Source organism: Psammomys obesus, unplaced genomic scaffold (assembly GCF_907164565.1).
Source record: "Psammomys obesus unplaced genomic scaffold, mPsaObe1.curated_primary_1811, whole genome shotgun sequence".
Classification (NCBI taxonomy): domain Eukaryota; kingdom Metazoa; phylum Chordata; class Mammalia; order Rodentia; family Muridae; genus Psammomys; species Psammomys obesus.
Genome location: NW_026585587.1, coordinates 4,873,183 through 4,897,952, shown reverse-complemented (window position 1 = coordinate 4,897,952; position 24,770 = coordinate 4,873,183). Strand labels below are relative to the sequence as shown.

Sequence of the window (24,770 nt, the reverse complement as noted above, 5' to 3'; positions counted from 1 at the left end):
TTCTTCTTCTTCTTCTTCTTCTTCTTCTTCTTCTTCTTCTTCTTCTTTTTCTTCCTCTTCCTCTTCCTCTTCTTCTAATCGTTACAGAGAGGGAACAATGGCTCAGCAGTTAGAGCTGCTTTTCTACAGGATCCAGGTTCAAGTCCCAGCACCCACAGGGGGTCTAAGCCCTCTTCTTGCCTCTTTGGAAATTCCATGCATTGATGCACAGGGCCTATACATGGGCTAAATAAAACAAAAATAAATCTCAGAAGAAAACCTTTTGCAAACCACATTTATTGCTGGCGTGTGTGCACATGGCATGACTTGCGCGTGGAGATTGGAAGACTACTGTGTGCCACCTTCTCTCACCTTTAAATACCGAATTAAGGTTGCCAGGCTTGTTCAGAACCTTTACCATTCTTGTGACCTTTGAGGCAAGACCTCGAGGACTCTACCCTGGCAGCTGTGCTGTCCCTGGGTCCACTGGCCCCATGCTCTTTCCTGCCACCGCAAGGTGCCTGCTCTTCCCATCGCCAGAGCCAGAGCCAGAGTCTGTGTCAGGCTCACGTGATCAGAGGGGACCTGCTTTCAGATTCTCTCTGTCAAACACCCAGGCCACTACTCTCCCTAGCAGGTAGGCATCAAGGCTTGCATCACCCCCAAGGCACCCTCTGATCTAACCTGAAAGAATCTTTTAGTCACCTGGTATAATTGTCGTCTCTGAGGCTTACCGCCTCCTAGGCCTAACCTAGGCCTAGTCCAGGAAGCTTCTAGCCTCTGTACCATCTAATCTAGGCCTAGACTCTTTTCAGCCTCTGAGACTTACTGCTGAATAAACTCACCCTTTCTAGCTCTTTCTGAGCTTTGGATTCAACTCAGCTTTGCTTCAACTCAGCTGTTCAGGCTCAAACTCCTCTCCAAACTGACTGATTCAATCTGGCTTCTCTCATTTCTCACTGAATTGCTCTGTTTGGCCTTCGACTAACTCTAGCAATCTGTTCTAATCTTCTGGCTCCTTTTCACTCTCGGGCTTGTTCTGTCTTTACCTGTGTCTAGCTTGTTCTCTCTTCAGCCTGTCTCTATATAAGCCTTATGGTAAAACTGCCTCTGAATTCCACGAGCTGAGCTGCCACAAACTCAACTCCACTGCACTACCTCTCAACTTCCTGACTCAACTGAACTGTCTGAATAGCACAGACTAGGATCAAAGATCTGCTTGTCTGTGTCTCCAGAGTGCTGGAATTAAAGGCATGTACCACACCACACCTAGACCTAAGCTTTTGTTTATCTGAAACTTGCTCTGTGCCAGGCTGGCCTTGAACTCAGAGACCTGCTTGCCTCCATCTCCTGGGATTAAAGGTGTGTCTGTATTCCAGCTGGATCACACAGACCTAGAAGGTCTTTGGATTTGATCTTTTGCCAGAGCAGCATGTTCTAAATTAAAATTACCCTACACTAACCTATTGCAGGTAGGATTGCAGAATTTCACAAAGAACCATGCTTTCCAGAGAAGGAACCACTTGTCACAGGCTCATGGGAAGTGGCTCATGGACACAATAGATGATTTAAAGTCCATGGACCAGTTTTCAGCTTCTACCTCTCTCCTAAATGCGGCTTTAGAAGATTCCCACCTGATACTCCAACTCCACCCAGCAAACACAACCACCCAAGCTGTTTCTTCTCAGTGAAGGAAAGCAGGTCACAGTAGGTGTGTGTGTGTGTGTGTGTGTGTGTGTGTGTGTGTGTGTTTTTAAGCTCACACCTTAAGCTCTAAAGGTGTGTTAAAAACCATATAGACAAAGAAGGAGAAGGAGTCTGAACAGCTCATTAATGGACCTCATTTGCTATGGAGTTTCCAGCCTGAGGCTGCGTCCTTTCCTCAGGGTTTATGCTCTACCAAACTAGCTTACCTCTTGACAGCTGCTTCTCTCAGGCTGACTCAACGGCTCTTCCTAGACCTTTAGCTTTTAGAAAGGTGGTGGGTGGGTGGGCAAGCAAGCAGAATAGAACATTCAATGCCCTGGAAGGCTGAGACAGGAGCAGTGAGTGCAAGCAGCATTCCAAGCCACCCAAGATACATAGAGAAGTTCTTTTACCAAAAAGGAAAAGGATTGCCTTCATTTATAGCCACGTGTGGGCCTGCTTCTAGCTCAGGGCATCTTTCTTGATTGGTTTATAGCTAGGCAATCCCAGGTGATGTACTTGAGAGCCAGCCACTCAGGGCTCCATCATTCTAATGGGTGAGAGATGAGGTAAGCCACTTCTTCTTAAGTGCACATCTCCTTCCTGACCTTTGATCCAAATCAATTAAGCAATGAAATTACGAAACCTAGCTTTTGATCGATAGGTTCCGGCCAGGGGACACAGTCTATAGTTCTTATAGACTATAATTAGATTGGGCTTGCAAGTTGATCTGCTGCGTCATGCAGAATTAAAAATAAAACACTAATAAAATCAAAACAACAACAACAGCAAAAAAAAAAAAAAAAAAAAAAAAAAAATCAAACAGCAACAGAAAACCCAGGGTCTCTAGTGTAGCTCAAGCTGGCCCAGACCTTGCCCTCCTCCTGCCCCAGCCTCCTGAGTGCCGAGAGGACAATTGTGCGACACAGTTGTCTTAAATCAGCAGTTCAGCATTCCAGAAGGCAGTACAGGGACCTACAAACAGTAAACAGAGTTAGGATGGGGTGGGGGTGTTTGGAACGAATGAGTTATCGAAATATCCTGCTATCAGCTGGCGGGAGAGCTAGGTCTTGAACATTTGAGGTACATGGAAGCCACTAAAGGTTTTGGTTTTTCTAATGAGCAACAGCAGTAAAAGGGAATAAGTCATCTAAAGAGTAGAATTTTTCCTCACCTGAAGATACAAACTATATATATGTTTTTCTGTGTAGCCCTGGCTGTCCTGAAAACTCACTCTGTAGACCAGGCTGTCCTTGAACTCAGAGATCTTCCTGCCTCTGCCTCACAAATGCTGGGATCAAAGGCGTGCGCCACAAGCACCTGGCATGAATGTACTTTTTTAGCAGTGTTACTGAGGCAGAGTTTACACAGGTACTTGCTTCTATTCAGGTACTTGCTTCTATTCAGAGCATACGTAGCTTAGCAAGTTTTGAGAGATGTCCCTACCTATGAAATTGTCAGCACATTCAAAACTCCTGTTTCTAGGACTCCCTATGCTTGCCATGTGCCCACTGCTGTGTGACCTCCACACTCTGAGCCTGTGTGTTTCTGCCAGCATGGGAAAATTGTATTTTTAATAATTTTTAAATAGAAAGACGCAACACGTTCTCTTTTCTTTTTTAGCCTCTTCCATCCAGAATAATTTTAAGATTCATTCATAAACTACTCAAAATTAATTATGTTTTATAGTTGAAATGTTCAGTCCCATTGGTGATGGTTACCAAAGTGTTTCCAGGTTCCGGCTTCAGCAGACAAGGCAGCTGTGAACATTCCTGGAAACTGTTTTAAAACCATTAGTCTGTCTTTTTGCGGGGCTTTTCACTACAGCATGTTTGTGATGGTCAGAGGACAACTCGAAGAAGCTGGTGTGTGTCCCAAGAATTGAACTCAGGTTGTCAGGCGAGGCAGCGGGTGCCTCTACCTGATGAGCCATCTCCTCTGCCCCCATTTTCACAATCTTGCAGTAGGCAATTCAGTGACCTTCAGCACACTCTTGGGCAGCATGTTACTGGTGCCGAGAGGCTGCACTGACCCAGATTGCTGTACCCAGCACTGATAACCTCAACAATATTTCCCATGCGAACCATGCACTGATTTGTCTCTTTCGATAATGTTTTGAAGTTTTCAGCACAGAAGTCTTTCACTTCTTGGGTACTTGGTACCTAGACATTTCAGTCTTTTAAATGCTACTGTGAACTGAATCCTTTTCGGATTATTAACTGCTGATGCATAGAAGCAAAATGATTTTTTTTATTTTTATTTTTCGGTGCATTGACCTGACTCAGCAACACTTCTGAATTAGCCAGTCCTAGGAGCTTTCTTGTGGCCTCTCTGTGGCAAGCTCTCATCTGTGCAGTTTTCCTCCTTCGTTTCCAAACTGGATGCCTTTTATCTACCTTCTCCAGTCACAACTTCCTGTGTTACACTATGGGTAATGGAGAATGGGTGCCCAGCCTCCTTCTTGATATATTAGAGAAGAGCTTTTAGAATCGCTGCCTTGCACATTCCTCATAACACTTCAAAGACCCTCCTAGTCTTCTCCTAATCTTCCTTTAATCTGAATTCTAATCACACAAGCATGTTTAATAACTTTATGGCCCAGTAAGGTGACCATAATTCCCCATCCCCTTTTGTTCTACCAATGTTACCTTGAATTCCTTTTGTTGAACTAACTAACCTTGTGCTGTCTGTCCACACAAAGTTTGGACATTCTAAGTGTGCTGAGGTAGCTCATTCATTTGCATTTTGTTGGTGACTTCTGACGCTCAGCATCTTTTCATGCACTCATTTGCTAGTCATACCGTCTTTCTTGTGAAGGCCCTTCAAAGCTGTCATAATTCTGAATTGTATGAGTTTCTTTACACATTCTAAATTTACAAGGACTCTGACAAACTCATCATGAGGCCCTGGCTGCTAAACCTGATGACCTGAGTTTGACCCCAGCACTCACAAAGTAGAAGGAAAGGATTGACCCCTAGTTCTACACACACATACACACACACACACACACACACACACACACACACAGACACACACACACACACACTGGCAGGGACCCACTGCCACCTCCATAAAACTTAAAAAAAATTGTGAATATTTTTTTCCATTTGAGTGCTTGCCTCTAATTTTGCTAACATTAAACGAAAAGCACATTTTGAAAAGTCCAGTTATGACTTTTCCTTTTTTACTTCATACACTCTGTGCTCAGAGGGATGTCTTTTTAGGTGGAAGTTGCAAAGCTGATCCTGATTCCTTCTAGTTACCCTATGGTTTTAGGTTTTAGACTTAAAGCCCAAAACACTTCAGATCTAATTGTTAATGCTAACTTGTTTCCCAACTGGACATTGCGAGTTTGACGGCGTCATTTGTTGGAAGGTTCGCCTTTCCTAACTGAGTTGGCCTGATTCCTTTGTAGACCACTTGACGGTGCCCATGTGGCTCTCTGTGTGGTCTCTCTGGACACCAGTTTTATTGTAGAATGAAGTCCTGAAAACAGGAACAAAGGGCCCTTAACACTGTTCTAACAATTTCATTGCCTGTCTTCTCATGCATTTTAAACTGTCAACTTCTAAAAACTACTGCAATTTTAATTTGAATTGTGTCTGTCATATCTATGGAAGTCCTGGGGCTTACACACTTGGCCTTGTGAATGGCAAGAACTCTGTTGCTGAGCTAGATACTCAGTTGGTTTGGTTTCTTGAGACAAGAGTCTCACTGTGTAACCCAATGAGAGTTGTTATTTTCAGAAACATATTTTGCCTTCTTTGAGACAGTCTCTGATTGGTCTGCAAATAACCAGCTAGACTGGCTGGCCAGGAGTCCTAACCATCTTCCTGCCTCCATTGTCCTAGAGCTAGGGATACAAGCATACATTTTTATGTAGGTTCCGGAGATCAGACTGAGGTCCTTTTACCTGCTAGGCAAGGCAAGTAACAGCTGCGCTAACCCTGCCTCCCTAACCCTGGCCTAGCAGCTATTTTCTTAAAAGATTTTGGGATGCGCCTGATGGTGCACACCTTTAGTCCAAGCACTCAGGAGGCAGTAGCAGGCAGACCTCTTTGGACCCTGCTGTTAAGGTTAAAGTCTGCTATTACCAATAACCCCTGAGCTTGGTGCAAATGTAAATTTTTTTACAGGTACAAATATGTGCAAAAATGATGGACTCCCTTCCTCAGATGGATTTCCTCCTCTGCCTCTGAGCTGGGGAAACCCCAGAACCTGTAAGGAGAATCTTTTAGCCTTCAGGGAAAATTACAGGCCAGACCCTTTCCTGATAAGAAGCCCATTCACTGTGCACCTGGAGATTCCCAGAAACACCCACCCTCTGCTAATGAGATGTCTCCTTGTCTAGGCTTTCAACCAATGTCCTTTGACCACACCCATCCTTCCCCCAACCATAGGATAATTAAGTACTGCCCTCCCCCTCCTTTGACTGGGCTGAGCTATTGCACGTAAATTAAGTATCCTGGCAGCCCTAGCCCTATGGATTTCAAACATACTCACCCTTAAACGCCCTCCCACTGCCGAAGGTTTCTAAGTCCCTGTTTCTCTTGAAATAAACGGGGCTGCCATCACCTTTTCATCACGACTGTCTGAGACTCGTCATTCATCCTGGGGAAGGAAGGAAGGGCTCCTCTCCACCCTGAAGAAGTCACCACTGGACACTGGAAGCCATAGCTGCCCTGGTCACTGCACCTGCCTACACCCTCTGCCATTAAGCACGACAGCTTAACCAAAGGGCTTTAACGCTGCAGTATCATCACTGGCTTTGGAAGGCCGGAGTTTCCACTGCCATCTGGTACCGGCGATCTCATTAAAAAGAGCTAATTGCAAGTGGGAAAACTCTTTTCCATGACCCCCCACCCCATGAGATCCAGGAGCCTTCCTCTTGAGAGAAGCAGACCCTGAGACTTCCAGTCGTCCCCCCCTCCACCTGGAAGCTGACAGCACCTGGACTGGCCCTCTAGGGGACCATAACTTCCAGTGTGGCACCTGGTGGCGGCAGCAGCAGGGAACGCAGAATGACAGACCTCTGAGTTTGAGGCCAGCCTGGTTTACAGAGTGAGTCCAGACTTTGAAAAAAAAAAAAAAAAAAAAGATTTTTGATCTCTAAGTTCATTGGCGATATTGTCGTTAGTTTCATTTTCTTAGCTTTCTCACTGTCTTTATCTTATTTCGCTCTCAGAGTGATACTGGTCCCATGAAACAGAGCAGAAGTGCTTTCTTCTTTAAAAGAACACTTTGTGGGATGGGCATTTCTTAAAGATTGCTGTACCGACTGGCAGCACTCTCTGGCACTAGTTTTCCTTTGAGGCGGTTTTCAGTTCAGACAGTGAAGACTGTTTGTTGGTTTGTTTGTTGACACTGGGTCCTGCGTCCAGGGTCTTGTGCACAAGAGGCCAAGACTCGACTTCTGAGCCCTTCAGTTTTGAACAGAAAGCGCAGGCTGAGAGGATTGCCACTGCTGGAAACCTGGCTGCTATGGACTGGGGTGTGAGGCTACACGGTAACCACCAGACCTCTGAGGCAGAAGGACTGCTGTGGACTCCTATCAGTTGCTGAGCATTTCCCTTATTATAACAGTGCACGATCTATGACAGAAAAGCCTGAACTCCGCCCTCTAGGTAGCACTTTGTTATTCAGTTTCTTTTTTTTTTTTTTTTTTTAAGATTTGTTTTTTTTAAATGTAGATGAACACTCTAGCTGCATGTACACCTGCAGGCCAGAAGAGGGCATCAGATCCCAGTACAGATTGTGAGCCACCATGTGCTTGCTGGGAACTGAACTCAGGGCCTCTGGAAGAGCAGACAGTATTCTTAACCACTGAGCCATCTCTCCAGCCCTTGAAATTAGAGTGGTTTTTTTATTTGTTTGTTTTGTTGAAACGGTTTCTCCATGTAGCCCTGGCTATCCAAGAACTCTGTAGACCACACTGGTCTTGTTAGAGACCCACTTCTGCCTCCCAAATGCCAGGAGTAAAGGCGTGCACACCACAACCAGGGGTTATCCAGTTTCTTTATGGCTCCTGCTTTGCAAATGCATTCCCTTCCCAGACACAATTTCTTTAAGCTGAGGGGGCCACAGCATTCTCAAGGCACTTATACTGCAGGCAGTCAGGTGTGTGTCAGGGTCCAGAGGGTGAGCGTCTCAGCACCAGACAGAAAGCCATGCACTACTTACTAAGTAGCCATTAAAGTCCATAGGCCCCAGTGTCACTCTTGCTGTCTCTGAAGGTGCAGGTCACGGAAACAGAAAAGTGTGAAGGGTCCTGAGCATCAGACCTGTTACTTAGGGTTTATTAAGACGTCTTCAAAATAGGGCTGATAAGACGGCTCGGTGGGAAAAAGTGCTTGCTGTCAAGTACATGATCTGAGGTGGGGCCTCTGGACCATAATGGGGGAGGGAGAGGAGGGACTCCCTCAAGCGCTGTTCTGACCCTCACATGCACACTGTGGTACAAATGTGCTCTCCCCCCTCCAAAAAAAAAAAGATGTAATTAAAGGGAAAAGACTTCCCGCAAATAGATGGCATCTCCTTCAGGGGCTGGACAAACTCTGTCATTGTATTTTGCTTTCAAGCCGTTCCGTCAACACCCAAGGGTTCAAATAAATTCTCTGAGACATTCTGATGGTGTAGGTTTTAAATTACAAGCTTGATTTGACACCCTCAAATACAGTCCTTAAGAAGGCTAGTTATAAACAGTTATCAGCACTTTCAAATGACAGATGACATTTCAGTACAACTGACGGATGCTTTGCATTTGGCATCACGTCCTCTCCCCTCCTGGTGGATACTCTAATTCATGCGGTAAGTGACTATTATGTTTTTCGAGGTGAGAGTTCATGCCCACTGTGCATCATGAGGTCAGTCTGCTCCTGATCACTCTGTGGTCCCTGGAGTGGTGAGTACCCCGGCTGGCTCCTCTGACACGGAACTGGGTCACTGGTTAGCAAGGTGTCACTTCAGGCCTTTCTTGCACTGACAGCTCCCAGGAAACCCAGGATTTTAGAAAAGTGGTCAGGGTGGCTGAGTGGCAAACACAACACCAGAGATCACACGTGACTCTGAGCGTGAACAGGAGGGAGATTTGAACTTTTCTTGACATAAAATCGGCAGAAAGAAGGATCACCAAATCCCTGTGACTAGAAATCACAAAGGTGAAACATGTCTGTGTATCATGTGGAGGCCCGCCCTCACAGAAGACCTCACTAAGTGGCAGCTTCTACAGAACTGCTGACAGCAGTGTCGGGACAGTGGGCCCGATCTTACATATGATATGAATACAAAGTCTTAAAATTTATAATAGGACATTAAAATAATCTTCTAATAAAATCAGCCTTAGGCATAAGGAATCTAAATTTCAGTATTCTGTATACTCCTAAATAAATAACTCTGATCTATAACCATTGAAAATATTACAGTTTATGGTGACATGATAAGAAATAGCCACACACTATTATAAGTGAAAATAAAATGTCAATTAAAAAAATAAGCCTAAAAACACATGGAGCTGAAGTGATATAAAAATCAACAGCTTAAGTATCTACTTAAACAGGTAGCAGTGGGATCTCGGCAACACACACTCCGCTCACCCAGAAGCCCTTTAAATTCACCTTCCAAATAAGTAAGCAGAGACACAAAGGGAGGTACTGTACCAGCCAGTAACAGCTACAAAGCAATTCCTCTTTCCTTCCAAACAATCCTAACAGGAAAACAACATAACGATCACTTGCTAACAACTATAATTCATGATTTTTAAAAAACGATGTTGCCTAGAATATAAAAGGTCAAGGCAAGGCTTCCTAATCGTTCGATCTTTGTACCGTAAATAAGGAAAGGCCACCTAATGACAGATTTAAACAAAACTAGACATTTGTCCTCTTAAGGTATGACTGAATTTCTGCTTCATGACCCCATGATGGGGTCTGAAATGAGCCCATGTAGGAACACACATTCCACACACCCAAGTGTGTAGCCTGAATTACTCAATTACTTGTGGTGGTATGGGTCTACTTCCCATAAACACCCTCGCTTGGAGTTACACCTTACTCAGGTCCCTATCCTTAGGTTCTCAGAGGATGACAGATGCTCAGTAGGTTTCTCTTAAGCTGTGGAACCCGGCACTCGTGGCTTCTGGCACTCGTGGCTTCCGGCAGCGCAGAAGCCACTGTGTAATCTCATCTGGGCCTTGGGGGTTGTGGCACTGTGCCTTCAGGCCTGTAAAATTCATCGCCACCAATCTGTCCGTTTCTCAATTCAGGGCCAACATTTTTACAGTTTATCCAGTTCACGGGTAAGCCTTCTCTAAAGACGTGTGCCTGCACATTGTAGTCAAGTTAGAAGAATAAAGGTAATCTTTGTACTCTACGTTGGGTATCCACTTGTGATAGCTGCTTCAGACACACACGCACGCACACAACCACTTCACAAATGGAGAACAGAATCTAGCTTAAATTACACAGCTCCCGAGATTAACTAAAAAATGGCATCGAAACTATATGGTAACTCTTTCTGATTACAAAGAAACTTATTGCATGATGGCAGGAAGCGATGTCTATGGAAGAACGGCTGTAAACCAGGAGTGTCCGTCTGCCCACGGGGTGAGCCCTGCACACCTATGCCCAGCGTGCTTCCTAACGGGAGGAAGCGGCAAGGAGGGGCCATGCTCTCCACAGCTCCCTCCCTCTGTCCACAGTGCCTCCATCAGCACCCACCTTCTTCTGTGGGTTGTTCTAACAGCGCTCTCTGGGCTACCATTTAAGGTCACTGTTTCTGAGGTCCGTCCTTGGGCCCTCACTGCCGGGGTGGGGGAATGTTTCATGACTCCTGAAGTGAAAGCTGTTGGGGAAGTTTGCTTGTCTGTCTGTCAGCACGCCTGGTGCGCTCACTGCTAGGAGAGGTAGACCCAGTGCTTAAGTCCCGCCACGCCCTGCAGCAGCTTAGTATAGTAGAAGTCCACGTTGTCGGCAAAGTCTGTGCAAACGGGCGACTCCATGCCACCCAGGGTGCAGTAGAGCGCAGTTCCTCCCACACTGAGGAAAACGGTGACTATGCACAGCAGGATGAGCAGGATGCAGGAGCCTCCACCAACCTCATCTGTGGACAACAGAACAGGGGTTACACCAGCAGCAGATTTTACTATTCAGGAGTTGTGGGTCCTGTAGTACATGGAGAGATAACATTTTAATACCATTTAGGTATTTGAAAATATCTATTTCGTTTAAATAAAAGCCTTATGAGCTGTGGGGGGATGAGCCATGAGTTGCTGTTGAGTACCTGACAAGTGACTGATGCAAAAAAGATGCAACAGGAGTATGAACTAGGTCCCAGCTCTGCAAGACGGTGTATGGGGAAGAGGATGTGCACTATCTCACCAGCAATTCTTCCCACACTGATAACATGTAATATTTTTGATAGTCTATGTTAAATGAAATATACTATTAAAGCACATTTCACATACTGTTATTTTTGTTATGTGGCTATCATAACATTTAAAATCACGTACGAGGGTTTGGAGAGATGGCTCAGCAGTTAAGAGCCAGTGATTGCTCTTCCAAAGGACCCAGGTTTGAGTCCCACACACCACATGACAGCCCTCAACCCTCTCTAGCTCTAGTTCCAGTGGATCTGATGCCTGCCTGTAGCAACTGTGCTGAGCAGACACACTTGGGAGACATCAGCTTCCATACAGAGAGAATGCCTCACAGTAAAGGAGAGGCATTAATTTGTCACTAAAAACCAAAATAACAAGCTCACTAGAAAAAAAAAAAGAAAAAATAATAAAAAAGAAAATACTAAAGAAAAAAACCTGAGGTGAGTTTTCAGCCTTGCCCGTTTCTGGGCTGAGAAGATCACGAAGTCAATTTTGCAACTTGCTCATTTATTTCAGCAAAAAACTTGATTTCTTTTTGTCTCTCTGCTAGAAGATAGAGCAACTGAGTCCACAAAGCCCTTACAAATCCTGTCTCACGCGACAGTCCAGCACTCACAGCTGGTCATCACGCCACCGGACTGTCCAGCACTCACAGACCCAGGGCTGGGCGCACCTTGATCCAGGTTGTCATCTATTTCCTGGAAGCGCACTCTTCGCTTGGACGGCTTCTGCTGCATTTGTGCAGGGTGGTCTCCTACTGTGTCATTCCTCTTCTTCAGAATGGACACCAGCCCCTCTGCAGGAGCAGCCTGTCAGGGATTGGAAGAACCAGTTGTCAGGTTTAAGGCAGGTGGGACCTTTTGGTGATATCTACCCAGGCAGCCATAGAACACCATTTCAGTGACTTATACTCCGTCTCTCCTCTTCACTCATCAATAGGCTAGCTTGCTTCCTCCTCCCTCCCTCCCTCCCTTCCTTTCGAGATAGAACCTTGCCCAGGCTGGTCTTGAATTCACGGCAGTTTTCCTGCCTTAGCCGGAGGCTGGGATTACATGCATGAGCTATGATGTCTATCTTAGTGACACTATTTAAGATATAAAAAGATGAGGCTTAAAATATATGTGGCAGCAAACTTAACATCAAATGAGTTACCTCAGTTCCTCTGAGAGAGTACACATTACTCAATAATCTATATTAAAAATCTTTTGGGAACATTTCTTCTAGAATTTCATTTTTCTCTGACTCATTATTTTGCATGCAGAGGTTAGTAACCAGCAGCCCCTGGCTCTTCCTTTTTCCCACTTCATAGCTCAGGAGCCTGGAACCTGCTATAGCCCAGACTAACCTTGAATTTGAGATTTTCCGTGAGCCTCCTGAGTGCTACCCCACCTAGCTTTACTTCACTGCCTGTTTTTGTAAATTTAACTGGAAACTACCCAAGTGTTGCATAGCTTTGGGGGCTTTGGGGCAGAGTTGAGTAGCTGTGACAGACATAAAGCCTAAAGTAGTTACAGTTGAGTGCCTCATGGGAACTCTGCGTCGGGTCCCTCTTCAGCCCCACCACACGCGTTATGCAACCTTCTGGTTTTCACACAGGTTACCCCTCTCCTTCTGTGTCCAACCTCTTTTTTAAAACCAAAAGCACCCGCTTGCCATTTAGGGGAGAAACCTCCAAAGTGTGGGGTGAGGGTCAGTTGGAAGAGGCTGGAGGGAGCTGCCCATGTCTGTATCCCAGCAGACCAGGAGGAGGAACATGCTTGCTTCACACTCTAGATGATGCCACGCGTGGGTACTGTGGGCTCAGCACTGTGGCTGTCAGTGCTGCAAGCTAGAGCTGCCTGTCATGTCACGGAGCCAGCAATGGCATAAAGTACCTAATACGATTTCCAGTTCTAGCCAGCAATCTTGGGTAATTATGGATGCCATTAGTTCTTTTTATGATATGCAGCTTTTAGGAGCAAATGGCTCTCAGACAAATAGTCTTCTACTGGGATTCTTTGAACATGGCGTTTATACAAACCATTATCTGAAGAAAGATCAATAAGCTAGCAATTTGTTCTTTTTATAGGAAATACATATTTCAGATATCCTTATTCTAAGAACACTAAAGTACTTCAGTGACATTAAAATGCTAAGTGCAGGGCTGGCAGGGTAGCTCAGTGGGCAAGGGTGCTTGCCGCCAACCTTGAAGACTACCCGAATTTGATCCTCCGAACTCACGTAACGGAAAGAGAGAACCAACTCCCTCAAGTTACCCTCTGACCTTCACACAAATGCTGTGGCACAGGCATATCCCTCTCAATAAATACCTAAATGTAAAGTCTTTTTACACAAATGTAAATACATAAATGTAAATATGTAAAGAAATAGTTTGTTTAAAACTTTTCTTAGAAAACACTGAACAATTCCTTCATAAGACAATGGAAAATGATTCTCACAGTGCCCTGTTTCAACCGAGAGACAAAGATACACTGTTAGAATTTTAAAGACCAAGGCATGGGGCCAGTGAAATGGCCAAGTGGGCAAAGGCACTTGCTGTGCAAGCTTGACAACCCGAGTTTGATTCTCAGATTCCACCCAGGAGAGAACTGACTCCCGAGAGCTGTGCTCCGACCTCCACACGGCCTCCAGCCTGTGTACTTCTGTGCGCACACACGTGTGCCACACCCATGCGCACACCCATGCGCCATACCCATGTACCTCATCTATAGACCTTACCCAGGTACCACACACATGCGCCAGACACAGGTACTATACCCATACCCTCACTCATCCACCACATACATGCATCATACCCATGCTTCACACATGTGTCACAAACATGCATCACCACACAATGCTTTACACATGTATCACACCATGCACCACACGTATCATCATATGGACCACACACATGCACCACACACACGCTGTATCTCATCCATGGACCACACACATGCACCACACACACACGCTGTATCTCATCCATGTACCACACACATGTACACCACACATGCGTCACACACATACAAAATAAATTTAGAAACATCTTAAAAAGGAAGGGAAAAATAGAAATTAGTTTTAATGAAAGATACTGACAATCTTTTTATTCCTAGAAAATGTAAGAATAAGGGGGCAGAGCCTCAGAGATCCTTTGTTATTTTTTCCCCTTTAGACATTTTTCTGTCATACATTTGCTAGTGGTAAATTTACTTACCACAGGAAGGCTTTATTTTTGTTTTCATAGAGAGTCCTGCTATATTTCTCAGGCTGGTCTTGAACTCTTGGACTTAGGACTGCAGGTGTGCCTACTGCATGCCAGGCATGGAGTCTACCACTGAGATGCATCCCTAGCTCAGGAGTTAAGATGTAGTTTAAGATACATTTATTTAATGTATGTATGCGCGCATGTGTTCATCCATGCTAGATCAAAACAACTCGCAGAAGTTGTTATTTTTCCCTCCACTGTTTGGGTTCCAGAGGTTGAACTTCGGCCATCAGGCTTAGCAGAAAACATCCTCACTTGCTGAGCCATTTAGCCAGCCCCTAAGGTACTGGGGGGCAGAGGCAGGCAGATCTCTGAATTTGACACCAGCCTGGTCTACAGAGTGAGTTCCAGGATGGCCAGGGCTGTTATACACAGAAAAACCTTGTCTTAGGGGAAGTGGGGATGACAACAACAGCACAACCCAAACCAACCCAACCCCTCAACACAGTGTTAAAACTTGCTGAGCAGGCGGGAAGACCTGAACGTGAACCCGCCAGTAAACAGCTAGGGGTCCCCGTGCGCCTGTGACCCCAACACTGGGGGTGGGGGTGGGGGTGAAGCCACCATCTGACAGAGAAACAGAAGACACATAACACACAAAAGGACAGTAAGGAGGGTGAGCCCCAGAGCGGCATTACTGTTAAGTGTGTCTTTACGTAAGTGTGTCTTTGGGACACTAACTTTGAATCTGTAAACTCAGGAAACAAACTATAATCAAATGATGTTGCAAGTGTGACAGGCTGGCTCAGCTGGTCTCGGTGTCCTACCATACTTCTTGGGGAGCTTGGCTCTGGAAGCTGTTGAGGGCCCCTCCTTGTTTCCTTTGGGTGGCAAGGAACTCGGGGAAGTTTTGGGAGGAGGACAGAGGTAGAGCATGAGGAAGCACCGTGGCATGGCATGGATTCAGAGTCTGCTGTGATGGACCTCCTCATTACGCTTTAACTCTGGGCTAGAAATCTGGCCTTCCCCTTCATCACCGACAAAGCTCTTCCATTTCTGCCCCGCTCCCCACCTTCTGCCCCAGACCGCGGTCTGCAGTGCAGGAGGATGCTCTTTCCTCGTAGCTCCTCTCAGTCTTTTTGGGTACCTTCTCTGAGTTCTTCTTTCTTTCCTAAGTATTTTCTTGTTTCTACAGCACAGACATGAAGAACAGAGCACAATGGGACTGAGCAAGGAGCTGCTGGCCAAGGAGGGAAACTCTTGGATACAGAGGTATGACATTTAGGATGTGTTTTTTGTTTGCAATAGTTTCAAGTAAAGGGTTTGGACTTACCTAAAACAGAATTCCTATTTCCCATGACATGGCAGTAAAAATCAGACCCACCCCACCCCAGAAATCCTGTCTCCTATGGACCTCCTATACTTCACTCAGAAGTTTTCTACACCATGGCATGACAATCAAGCGAATGTGGCAAATCAGGAGTTTAAGAAAACAAGCCCACCCCTGACACTGCCTGGAGGGCAGAGGCTGGATAACCCAGAGACCTAGGATAGAGCCTAATGACAACCAATAAACAAACAAACAAAATCCAACCAACCAACCAACCAAACAAAAAAGCCAGTGAACTGATATTCTGCTAGACTCACTGACTGGTGCCTAGCACAAATGTCAACAGAGAGGTTTCATCCAGCAACTGATGGAAACAGATGCAGAGACCCACAGCCAAGTGGAGCTCAGGGAATCCTGCGGAACAGGGGGAGGAAGGATTGTAGGAGCCAGAGGATAAAACCCACTGAATCAACTAACCTGGGCTCATAGGGGCTCACAGACAGAAACACAACCTGCATGGGTCTGATCTAGGCCCCTGTACATATGTTGCAGTTGTGTAGCTTGGTCTTCTTGTGAGACTTTAACAATGAAAATGGGGGCTGTCTCAGACTCTGTTGCCTGCTTTCGGACCCCTTTCATCCTACTGGGTTGCCTCATCCAGCCTTAATAGGAGAGTGCCTTGTCTGACTGCAACTTGATATGCCATAGCTTGTTGATACCCATGGGAGGCCTGCCTTTTTCTGAAGAGAAATGGAGGAGAAGTGGGTGGGGAGAGTGAGGTGGGAGAGGTGGGGGAAGGGACTGGGAGAAGAGGAGGGGAATTAATTAAAAAACAAAAGAAAGGACTCATTCAGGTGGAATTTGCCTTAGTTCTACAGCTGATGGGTAAGTAATCTGAAATAAGGGCGTGGCCTTGTTCACGGTACCCTAAGGATGCCGAATGGCTTCATACACAGTCTCTATAGACAGCTTAGAGCAATGGGTCTCCTTGAAATGACTCCAAGAAAGGAATTCTATGATGTTTTTGTTGCTACCACAAAATAAGAGGCTGAGTGTGCTGGGGCGCACTTTTAATCCCAGGTAGAGGCAGGAGATCGTCTCTGTGAATTCAGGGACAGCTGGACTACACAGTAAGTTCCAGGACAGCCAGGGCTACATAGTGAGACTGCCTCAAACAAACAAACAAACACATAGATAAATAAATAAATAAGGCACAAAGAATTCAGGCGGGCAAGGTGGCGCAAGCCTGTAATCCCAGCACTCAGGGAGGCAGAGGAAGGTGTGTCTCTGTGCATTCGAGGCTAGCCTGGTCTACAAAGTGAGTCCAGGACAGAGCAATCCTTCCTTAAAAAAACAAAACAAAAGATATGAAGAATTTCAGTCTGTCTACCCATCTTTTTTCCTCCTTTCCTCCTTCCCTCCCTCCCTCCCTGCCTCCTTCCCTTCATGGTGCCGGGATCAGGACCAGGGCCTACTTTATGTTAGGGGGAAAAAAAAAAGAAAGAAAGAAAATTTAAATCTCCAAGAAAGCTTTACTTGTAAAAGTAAATTTAATTTCCTGTTTCAATTAGCAAATTGCTTTTGCCCAAATGTCTAGCCAGTGGACCCATGAGAACACCAGAGCCATGATCACTGTAATTGGTGGTGCTCTCTGTGCCCCTGCAGGTAGACATCTCATTCTGCTCAACAGACCTCAATGGCCCCTAAACATCAGGTCAGAGTAGGGGAAAGTGCTTCCCACCCACTGTAACCCCCACCATGAGAGGAGAGCAGAGCACGATGCAGGCGCAAGTCCTTCCTTCCAGATTAAAGGGGAAATGGACCCCAGTTAGACTTGCCTCACCCAGAACCTCAAGGCTTGTCGATTTGAAACAAGAACACACACTTGCGTTCCAACGAACTTGACAAATAACACTCACAAGTCAGTGCCTTCACCACAGACAAGCTTTGCATTTAACAGACAGTCCCACACTCACTCTTCACCCTCACAGGGGTCTCAGCCGTTATCAGAGGAAGCAAAGCCAACCTTGGGGAGCTTGAGCTCATACACTGCTGGCAGAGTTAAGCACACATTCAGGGTTAAACCAAAGACCCAACCTGTACTACTAGGATTTTGCTCTGTGCTGTATGGATTTGTTGCAATTAGAGTGAAATGAATAGAATTTTCAAATATGTCGCAAGGCTTTTGGCTTTCCAGAAGCTGCTTTTATTTTTCTACCTGAAATTCTAATCTTTTGTGTTCCCAGTTAAGAGACTCTTGTCCTGGAAGAGGGGTGAAAGAGTGAAGATCTTTGGTAGAAGCAGATTAATGTCATGGCTAGTGTCACAACTAACTGATAAAACAAGCCATGGCTGGACCCAGAGGTGACAGGCAATGTGGAAAGCCATTTCACAGAAGGGCCTGTGTCTTCCTCAGGCCTCCCTATGTTAAATTTAGGAGCGCTGTAACAGGAGACGCCAAGTGGGAGAACAGATCGTGGGCAAAACAGGCCATATTGAACTTCTAAAAGCTTAAGAAGGAAAAAGTATATTGTTGAAAACAAAACCAGAGCCAGGTGGTAGTGGCATATGCCTTTAATCTCAGCATTCAGGAGCCAGAGGCAGTTGGATCTCTGAGTTCGAGGCCACCCTGAGTTCCAGGACAGCCAAGGCTACATAAAGAAAGCTGGTCTCAAAAAACTAAACCAAACCAAGCCAAGCAAAACAAAAGAAAAACCAAACAGGCCGAAACCAACCAAACAATCACCAAACAAAAAACCCCAGGAACATTCTATATGCATCTAAATATTCCAGATTGGGTACTGCTGCATGCTTTTGTAGCTAGGTCTTAACTTGCAAAACAGTTTAGTAAGTACAAGATGGGAAAGGAAATGTAAACGTGTCAGGTATGGCCCTTCTTAAATCTCCAGAGTCAGTTTTCCCTTTCCATTTTGTGGTGTGCCTAAATCGAGTTTTGGGCTCGGTGGCTACTGCCTCTGGCAGCTGAGCATCTTGCTGGTTCCTTTGAAGCTACATTGTTTATTTTTATGTGAATTTGGTTTCAATTATCTCTCTCCTTCTGGAAAGCAAGCATCACGAAGACAGGGGCTTGATCTGTGTTTACTGCTGTCCCTGATTTTTATCAAGTAGTAGGTACTTGGTTAGCATACCAGAGAGAGTAATGAATACCCAAATGAGGGATTTACACAGAGACACCCAGCATACAGTTAGACGCTAGAGAGAGACACAGAGACAGAGCCAACAGCACCCTTATCTTTCAGGACCAGGCAGTTTGGTGTAGAAGAAAGCATGCCTGAAGGGGAACATCACAGCTAGACAAGGCCTTAAGACAGGGCGTTCAACCTGTGGGTTGAGGACCCTTTGGATAACTGAACAACCCTTTTACAGGGGTCGCATATCACATATCCTGCATATTAGATATTTACATTATGATTCATAACAGTAGCAAAATTAGAGTTATGAAGTAGCAACGAAATAATTTTATGGTTCAGAAAAACAGTGCCAAAGGCAGACCAAATTCAGGGAGTCGAGCACAGTGCTGGGCCTGTTCCATGTTGAAAAGGCACAGGCTGGACATTGAGGATTGGATTGGGAAGGTACAGATGTAGAAGACAGTGCATCACTAAAACGAACACAACACAGGTGGCAAGGAGCAGGCCAGAAAGTACAAGGTGGGTCTGCAGGTAGTGAGGGGACCAGTCTGACCGTAGCTGAAAACACAGGAGGAGATGATGCCGAAAGTGGATGGGCCCTTACCAAGAATCCTGGATTTCACGCTGCATAGCAAAGCCTTTTCCACCTAGCTACAGGGAGCCTGGGAAGAGGCTGGCGGCCTCTTAGTATAGTATATTTTAGGACAGATGTTTAACAGTCTGAGTGCTAGAGAGCTGAACTCTGTCTTTGACTTAAGAGTATAGTGTTTTATTATTTTATTCATTCATTTTTGAGACAAGGTCTCACCATGTAGTTCCAACTGGCCTTGAACTCACAGAAATCAGCCTGCCTCTATCTTCCAAGTGTTGAGATTGTATGCACTACACCCAGGCCTACTAGAGGTTTGGTTTGTTTCAAGATTATTTTTATGAGTGTTTTGCCTGCATTATGTATGTGACCATGTATGTACCTGTACCTGAAGAGTTCAGGGAAAGGAGTTGGATGCCCTGGAACTAGAGTTATAGATGTTTTCAAGCTTCCATATGGGTGCTAGAAACCAAAGCTGGGCCCTGGGGAGAACAAGGGCTCTTAACCACTGACCATCTCGCCAGCCCCAAGAAGAGAGTTTTTAAAAATACGAAAACCTCTAGACAGGTACAGGGATATCTCCACGGCCACGGTCAAGTCATTTCATTCATTTTTATGACCTGGTTGGCGCTTTCTGGTATCTACACAGTGCTAATGTGAAGTTACTGGTAGTGGGGAAGGGATAAAACAATGAAGAGGAAACTAATGCAAATGGCTAGGAAGAGCAGCAAATATGTAAATTTGAAATGTAATTAAAACAGGAAAGGAACTTGGTAAAAGAAACATGTCAATCAAGATGCATTAACTAACTAGATATGTAAAAAGCAGTCTAAAAACAAGACGCAAAAATGGCACCATCTGGCACAAATTAAAAATGGGCAATCCTAGGGTTTTCCTAGGGGACTAGTAGTTAGAGAGCTACATAAATCAGGGGTCAGCCATTCCCACCCCTGGTGTTCTTGGAAGCCAAAATGTCTTCAGTGAGCAGGCTATACTTCTGTTTCCCTGGAAAGGGCTACTCTGAGCAGAACTGCCATGGCTGACATTTCTAAGACTTCTTTTCCCAAGATCTACCCGCTTGGCACAATGGTTAAAGGTCCGATCCACTCAGACATCTCTTGGCCCCTAACAGGTAATTTTAAAATTTTAGTTTAGTTTAGTTTTGAGGCAGGGTCTCACTACATAGTCCTGGCTGGCCTCAAACTCATAGCCTTCTTCCTAGTGCTGGGATCAAGGCTTGTGCTACCAAGTCCAGCTTTAGCTGTATTTTTAATGGTTACATTGGTGTCACCATGGAACTCAATGGAAGTCAATCTCAAAAATTAGTAAATGTGGGAATAAATGAGTGGTCCAAACTTGTTGTCTGATACTGCACAATGCTAGCTTTTTTTTTTCTCATAAAATTTATGAAATAAACCAGGTCTGGTGTCACACACTTATAATGTCAGTACTAGGGAGACTGAGGCAGGAGGATTGCAAGTTAAAGGACAGAAGCCTAAGTTTTACAGTGAGAGTCTGTCTCAAAAACCAACAACCTGGGCCAGAGTTGGCCCAGTAGGTGAGATGCTTGCTATTAAACCTAACGACCTGAGTTCAGCCCTCCCCCCACCCAGCCCGATTCCACCAGGTTCCCCCAGGTAGAAGGAGATGACAGCACTAGATGACAATGGGTCATGTTCTTTTGAATAAGAAAAAACAGCAGTGCTTCAAATATTAAACTATTATTCGGCAAAAGTATTCCTAGGTTTGAGAAAAGCTTATGACGTCTACAAAGTTTCATTTACACATGCCTCCAGACTCATGAACTGGAGACATTTCTCCTCTCTGAAGTCAACATTATTTCATTTGATAAGAAGAATCTTTATCTAAAACAACCTAACAAGTGGCGGGCCATCGTTCTAAAAAGTTCTACTGGAGCCCAGACTGAACAACGCAGAGTGACAAGAGGAAAAGCCGTCCAAGAGAGAAGACAGCAGTGTTCTACCAAAGGGGACCCTGAGAGGTCAGAGTCCCAGGCAGGGGTGCAGTGGCCCGCAGATGCCAGCAGAAGAGAGACTAACAGTGACAGGCAGCGGCACTGGGAGAACTACCGCCCCGCCCCGTTCAGCTGTGACACGAACTGTGACTGCAAGAGCCAGGAAGCCTCACACCGTCATTACGTCATTACGTCAGTCAGCAGTGACAGCAGGGAGCTCTACAAACCCAAGCTTCCATTCGACGCCACAGCGCCCAACAGAGCCAGAAGACTCTTAGATGCTTGCTGCAGGCACACAGCAAAAACTGGTTTAAAGCACTTTACTTAAGCCAAAACTAAGTTTCTAGAATCTAATTATTACAAATTTAAAAATTAGGGGTATGCGGTGTGTGTAGCTCAGTTGTAGAATGTTGCCTAGCATATCCAAGACTCTTGTGAACTATCCCCAACACAAACAAACAAACAAACAAACAAACAAACAAAAAAAGTGCTGTATTCTGGTAATTCCAGCACTTGAGAGACAGAGGTAGAAGGATCAAGAGTTCAAGGTTGCCTTACATTTTGGAAGCTAGCCCGAGCAAGTTTCAAAACAGACAGAGACAAACAAATACTGTCCGTGTGTCTGTGAGTAAGTAGCTGCAGTTATAAGGAAACCTATGGCTGACCTGTATGTTTTACTTCACCTAAAGCTTCACTCTTACGGTATTAAGAAAGCACTAAAGTATTAGTGATTTCTTCTAGCTTAAGACTCTTACAGACAGGCAGAGTTGCTATTGGAGTAAGTACTCAGAATGTGTTTAACAGTCTATTTAGCACCAGTACAGAATATGCTGTATTTATTAGCTGAATAGAGCGGCCTCAGGGGTTCTCATGCAGTCAAACTTAACAGACTGATGCATTTCAAGAGGAGGCCATTGTGACCTAACTTCTCAGAAGAGACAGCTTTCAACTGTACATACAGTTTCCTAGCCACAGTCTCACGGGAAGAGAAAGCCATGCTGTGACCTGAGAAGGAACGCCCCGCTTGGCTGTGACACTCTTGTGCTCACTAGCTTGCTGGCCCCTGCACAGAGCTGTGTTCAGGACACACTGAACGCTGGTCTAGCTCTGTCAACTCTGCTGCTCCTCAAAAAATATTCCGAAAACTGTGCTGAGATATATAACATGAAAGTACCATTTCAACCCCTTTCATCTACACAGTTCAGTACGTTATTCAAAAACGCTGTACAGCCATCACTTCCACCCATTTTCTAATTGGACTGTCATCGTGAGCAGATACTCAGTACACAGTGAGCAACACCGAATGATTCTGACAAGAGAAAATCAAGACACAAAAATCATAGTTTCATGGGAACTATCTGACAATCAAGTGGCCTTGTAAAATAACTGCTGAGCTTAAGGCTTTACTTTTAAAAAATCTAATTTTGTCAAAACCAAGGGAAACCGTAGCTTATAGGAAATGAACTAAATAGTAGGAGAACAATGGTCTCGGGAAGCTCGTCACGGAGTTCCATTATCACGTATAATCTGTTACCTATTTTTGCTTTTTTGTTCTGCTTTTCCCCTGAATTCACCTTTCTCAAAGATAAAGCTGTTAGAACACAGTGGGTATACATGAGAAATGTAGGCATTTGAGACAGTGTCTCATTCTAGCCAAGGCTGGCCTCAAACTCACAGTGCCCTCCTGCCAAAGCCTCCCCAGGGCAGGGTTTACAGGTGTGAATGAGGACAAGGCCCAACTTGAAGAGGGAAAAGTGACAGAAAAAGTGGCCTCACTTTCCCAGCACAATCAGGCTGGAGGAGAAGCAAGGCCGGCTTGGCAGCCATGAGCCCCGCCCCATGGGAGTCCTCTTCCCACCCGTTCTTTAGGATGTCTGCTGTGGCTTCTATCTTTGTTTTCCTAGACTTACTTTCTGTATTTTACCCCCATAGCTTTCTATCTTTCTCTCCAGGGCTTTAAAATTTCTCTAATTAAAAAAAGGACAGTGGTCATCTTTCTTTGCTCCTCCCCACCCCCCATTTAATAGCTTAAAATTCATCGAGTACGTCCCAGTGTACTTATTCTAAAACTTTCCTCATTCTGTTGGGGCTGTTTCTGGTTACTGGAAAATGTATGTTACGACCCTGAAGGAACAATAAGCACGAATCATTTCATTTCCTGTGCGTCTGAGGACAAGGATTTCCTTATTCAAGTGTGGTCAATCTTGTCTTCATCTGAGCCCCTGAGAATGCTAAACTGAATTCAAAAGGTAAAGAAATACAGCATCCCCGACCATGCCTCTAGGTCTAGAAGCAGACAGCAGCACTTCCTGAACTGTAGACACTGCAGCGACTGAAAGCCATCTGATTCAACACGGACAAGTCACTTAACAGTTAACAAAAACATTCCCCTCAGGCTTAACGCCAGAGAAAATTCATAAAGACAAAGCAACAATTAGCATGTGAGATTTCATCTTACTTCATCTATGCTTTACCTCTGCAATCTCTATCTTCTTGGCCAGATCATCTAGGGAGAGTGAGCTCTCGTCAGGAGGCAGATTCTCCTGGAGACTGTAGGACGCCTCATCAGGAGAAAGGTCTTGGAGGAGGTCAGAGTCGTCGTCGTCCGGGTTATCTTCATAGGGCAGAGAATCTTCGATGTCTTTTAAGCATCCTTCCAAGAGGCTGTTCAGATAGTCTTCTGTTTCCTTACTGACTGGATCTCCCCTATCTCGCCTTTCTTCTGGGGCCATACACACTTCTGGACACAGAGTACTTACGCCAGGCGCTTTGCTGTCATCACAAAGTACACTCTCAGAGCCAGGCTGACGCTGTGGTGATTTCCCATCACCGCCTGTGAGATCAGCCTGCCGTGGCTCATTTAGCTCACTGTTCTGAAGCTGGTCCCTGGGCAGTGCTTCAAATGCATCCTGAAGTGGCAGGCAGAGTTTTTTTCCGTGTGTCTGTGAATATTTACCCTCTGAGATCAACACAGGAGGTACACTGTCACCGCAGGGGAAGAGCTGCAGCTCTGCCACTGACTCACTAGGCGCAGACACCTCAGGGTCTTTGGCCACATGGGGGTGGTCCTCTGCGGGAGGCGCCCACAAGCAGCTGTCATGCTCACAGGCCTCCTCAGCGGCTTCTGGCCCTGACCTGCTCCTGGCTGTCTCTGGGGACTGGGTGCGGTGCTCCAGCGCGGCCCTGGTGCTGCAGACCGGCTCCTCCGGCTCCTCCCTGTGGTCTTTCCCTGCAGTTCCTGGAAGGTCGGGGGAAGCTGCCTGCCAGTCCATCTGATGGCAGCTGGGGCTGCTCTCCTGGGGCCGCTCTTCATGCTGGCCTCCACTTGGCTCCATGCCAGGACAGGTTTCAGTCTCTGAAGATGAAGAGGAACAAGCTGCTTTTGAATTCCAAACAATGCTTAGCGCATAAAGGTGGAGAAGGGACAGATGAGCACATGTGTAACACAGGACTATTCTAACCCTCTCAGACAGAAATGCTGTCTGTTGCATTGCAACGT

General features: G+C 45.5%; 1 protein-coding gene across 3 annotated transcripts in view; it reads right to left on the bottom strand.

The window, feature by feature from the left end:
- Positions 1–7,519: 7,519 nt before the first annotated feature.
- Cnst (consortin, connexin sorting protein) overlaps positions 7,520–24,770 on the bottom strand; it is a 78,581-nt gene continuing 61,330 nt past the window's right edge. For all 3 annotated transcript variants that reach the window (XM_055608913.1, XM_055608904.1, XM_055608921.1), the window contains 3 exons: positions 23,746–24,626; positions 11,712–11,847; positions 7,520–10,761 (listed from right to left, as the gene is read on the bottom strand). In XM_055608913.1, coding sequence (XP_055464888.1) covers positions 10,556–10,761; positions 11,712–11,847; positions 23,746–24,626 — 1,223 coding nt within the window. In that variant the 3' untranslated portion in view covers positions 7,520–10,555. The remainder of the gene's footprint in view (positions 10,762–11,711; positions 11,848–23,745; positions 24,627–24,770) is intronic.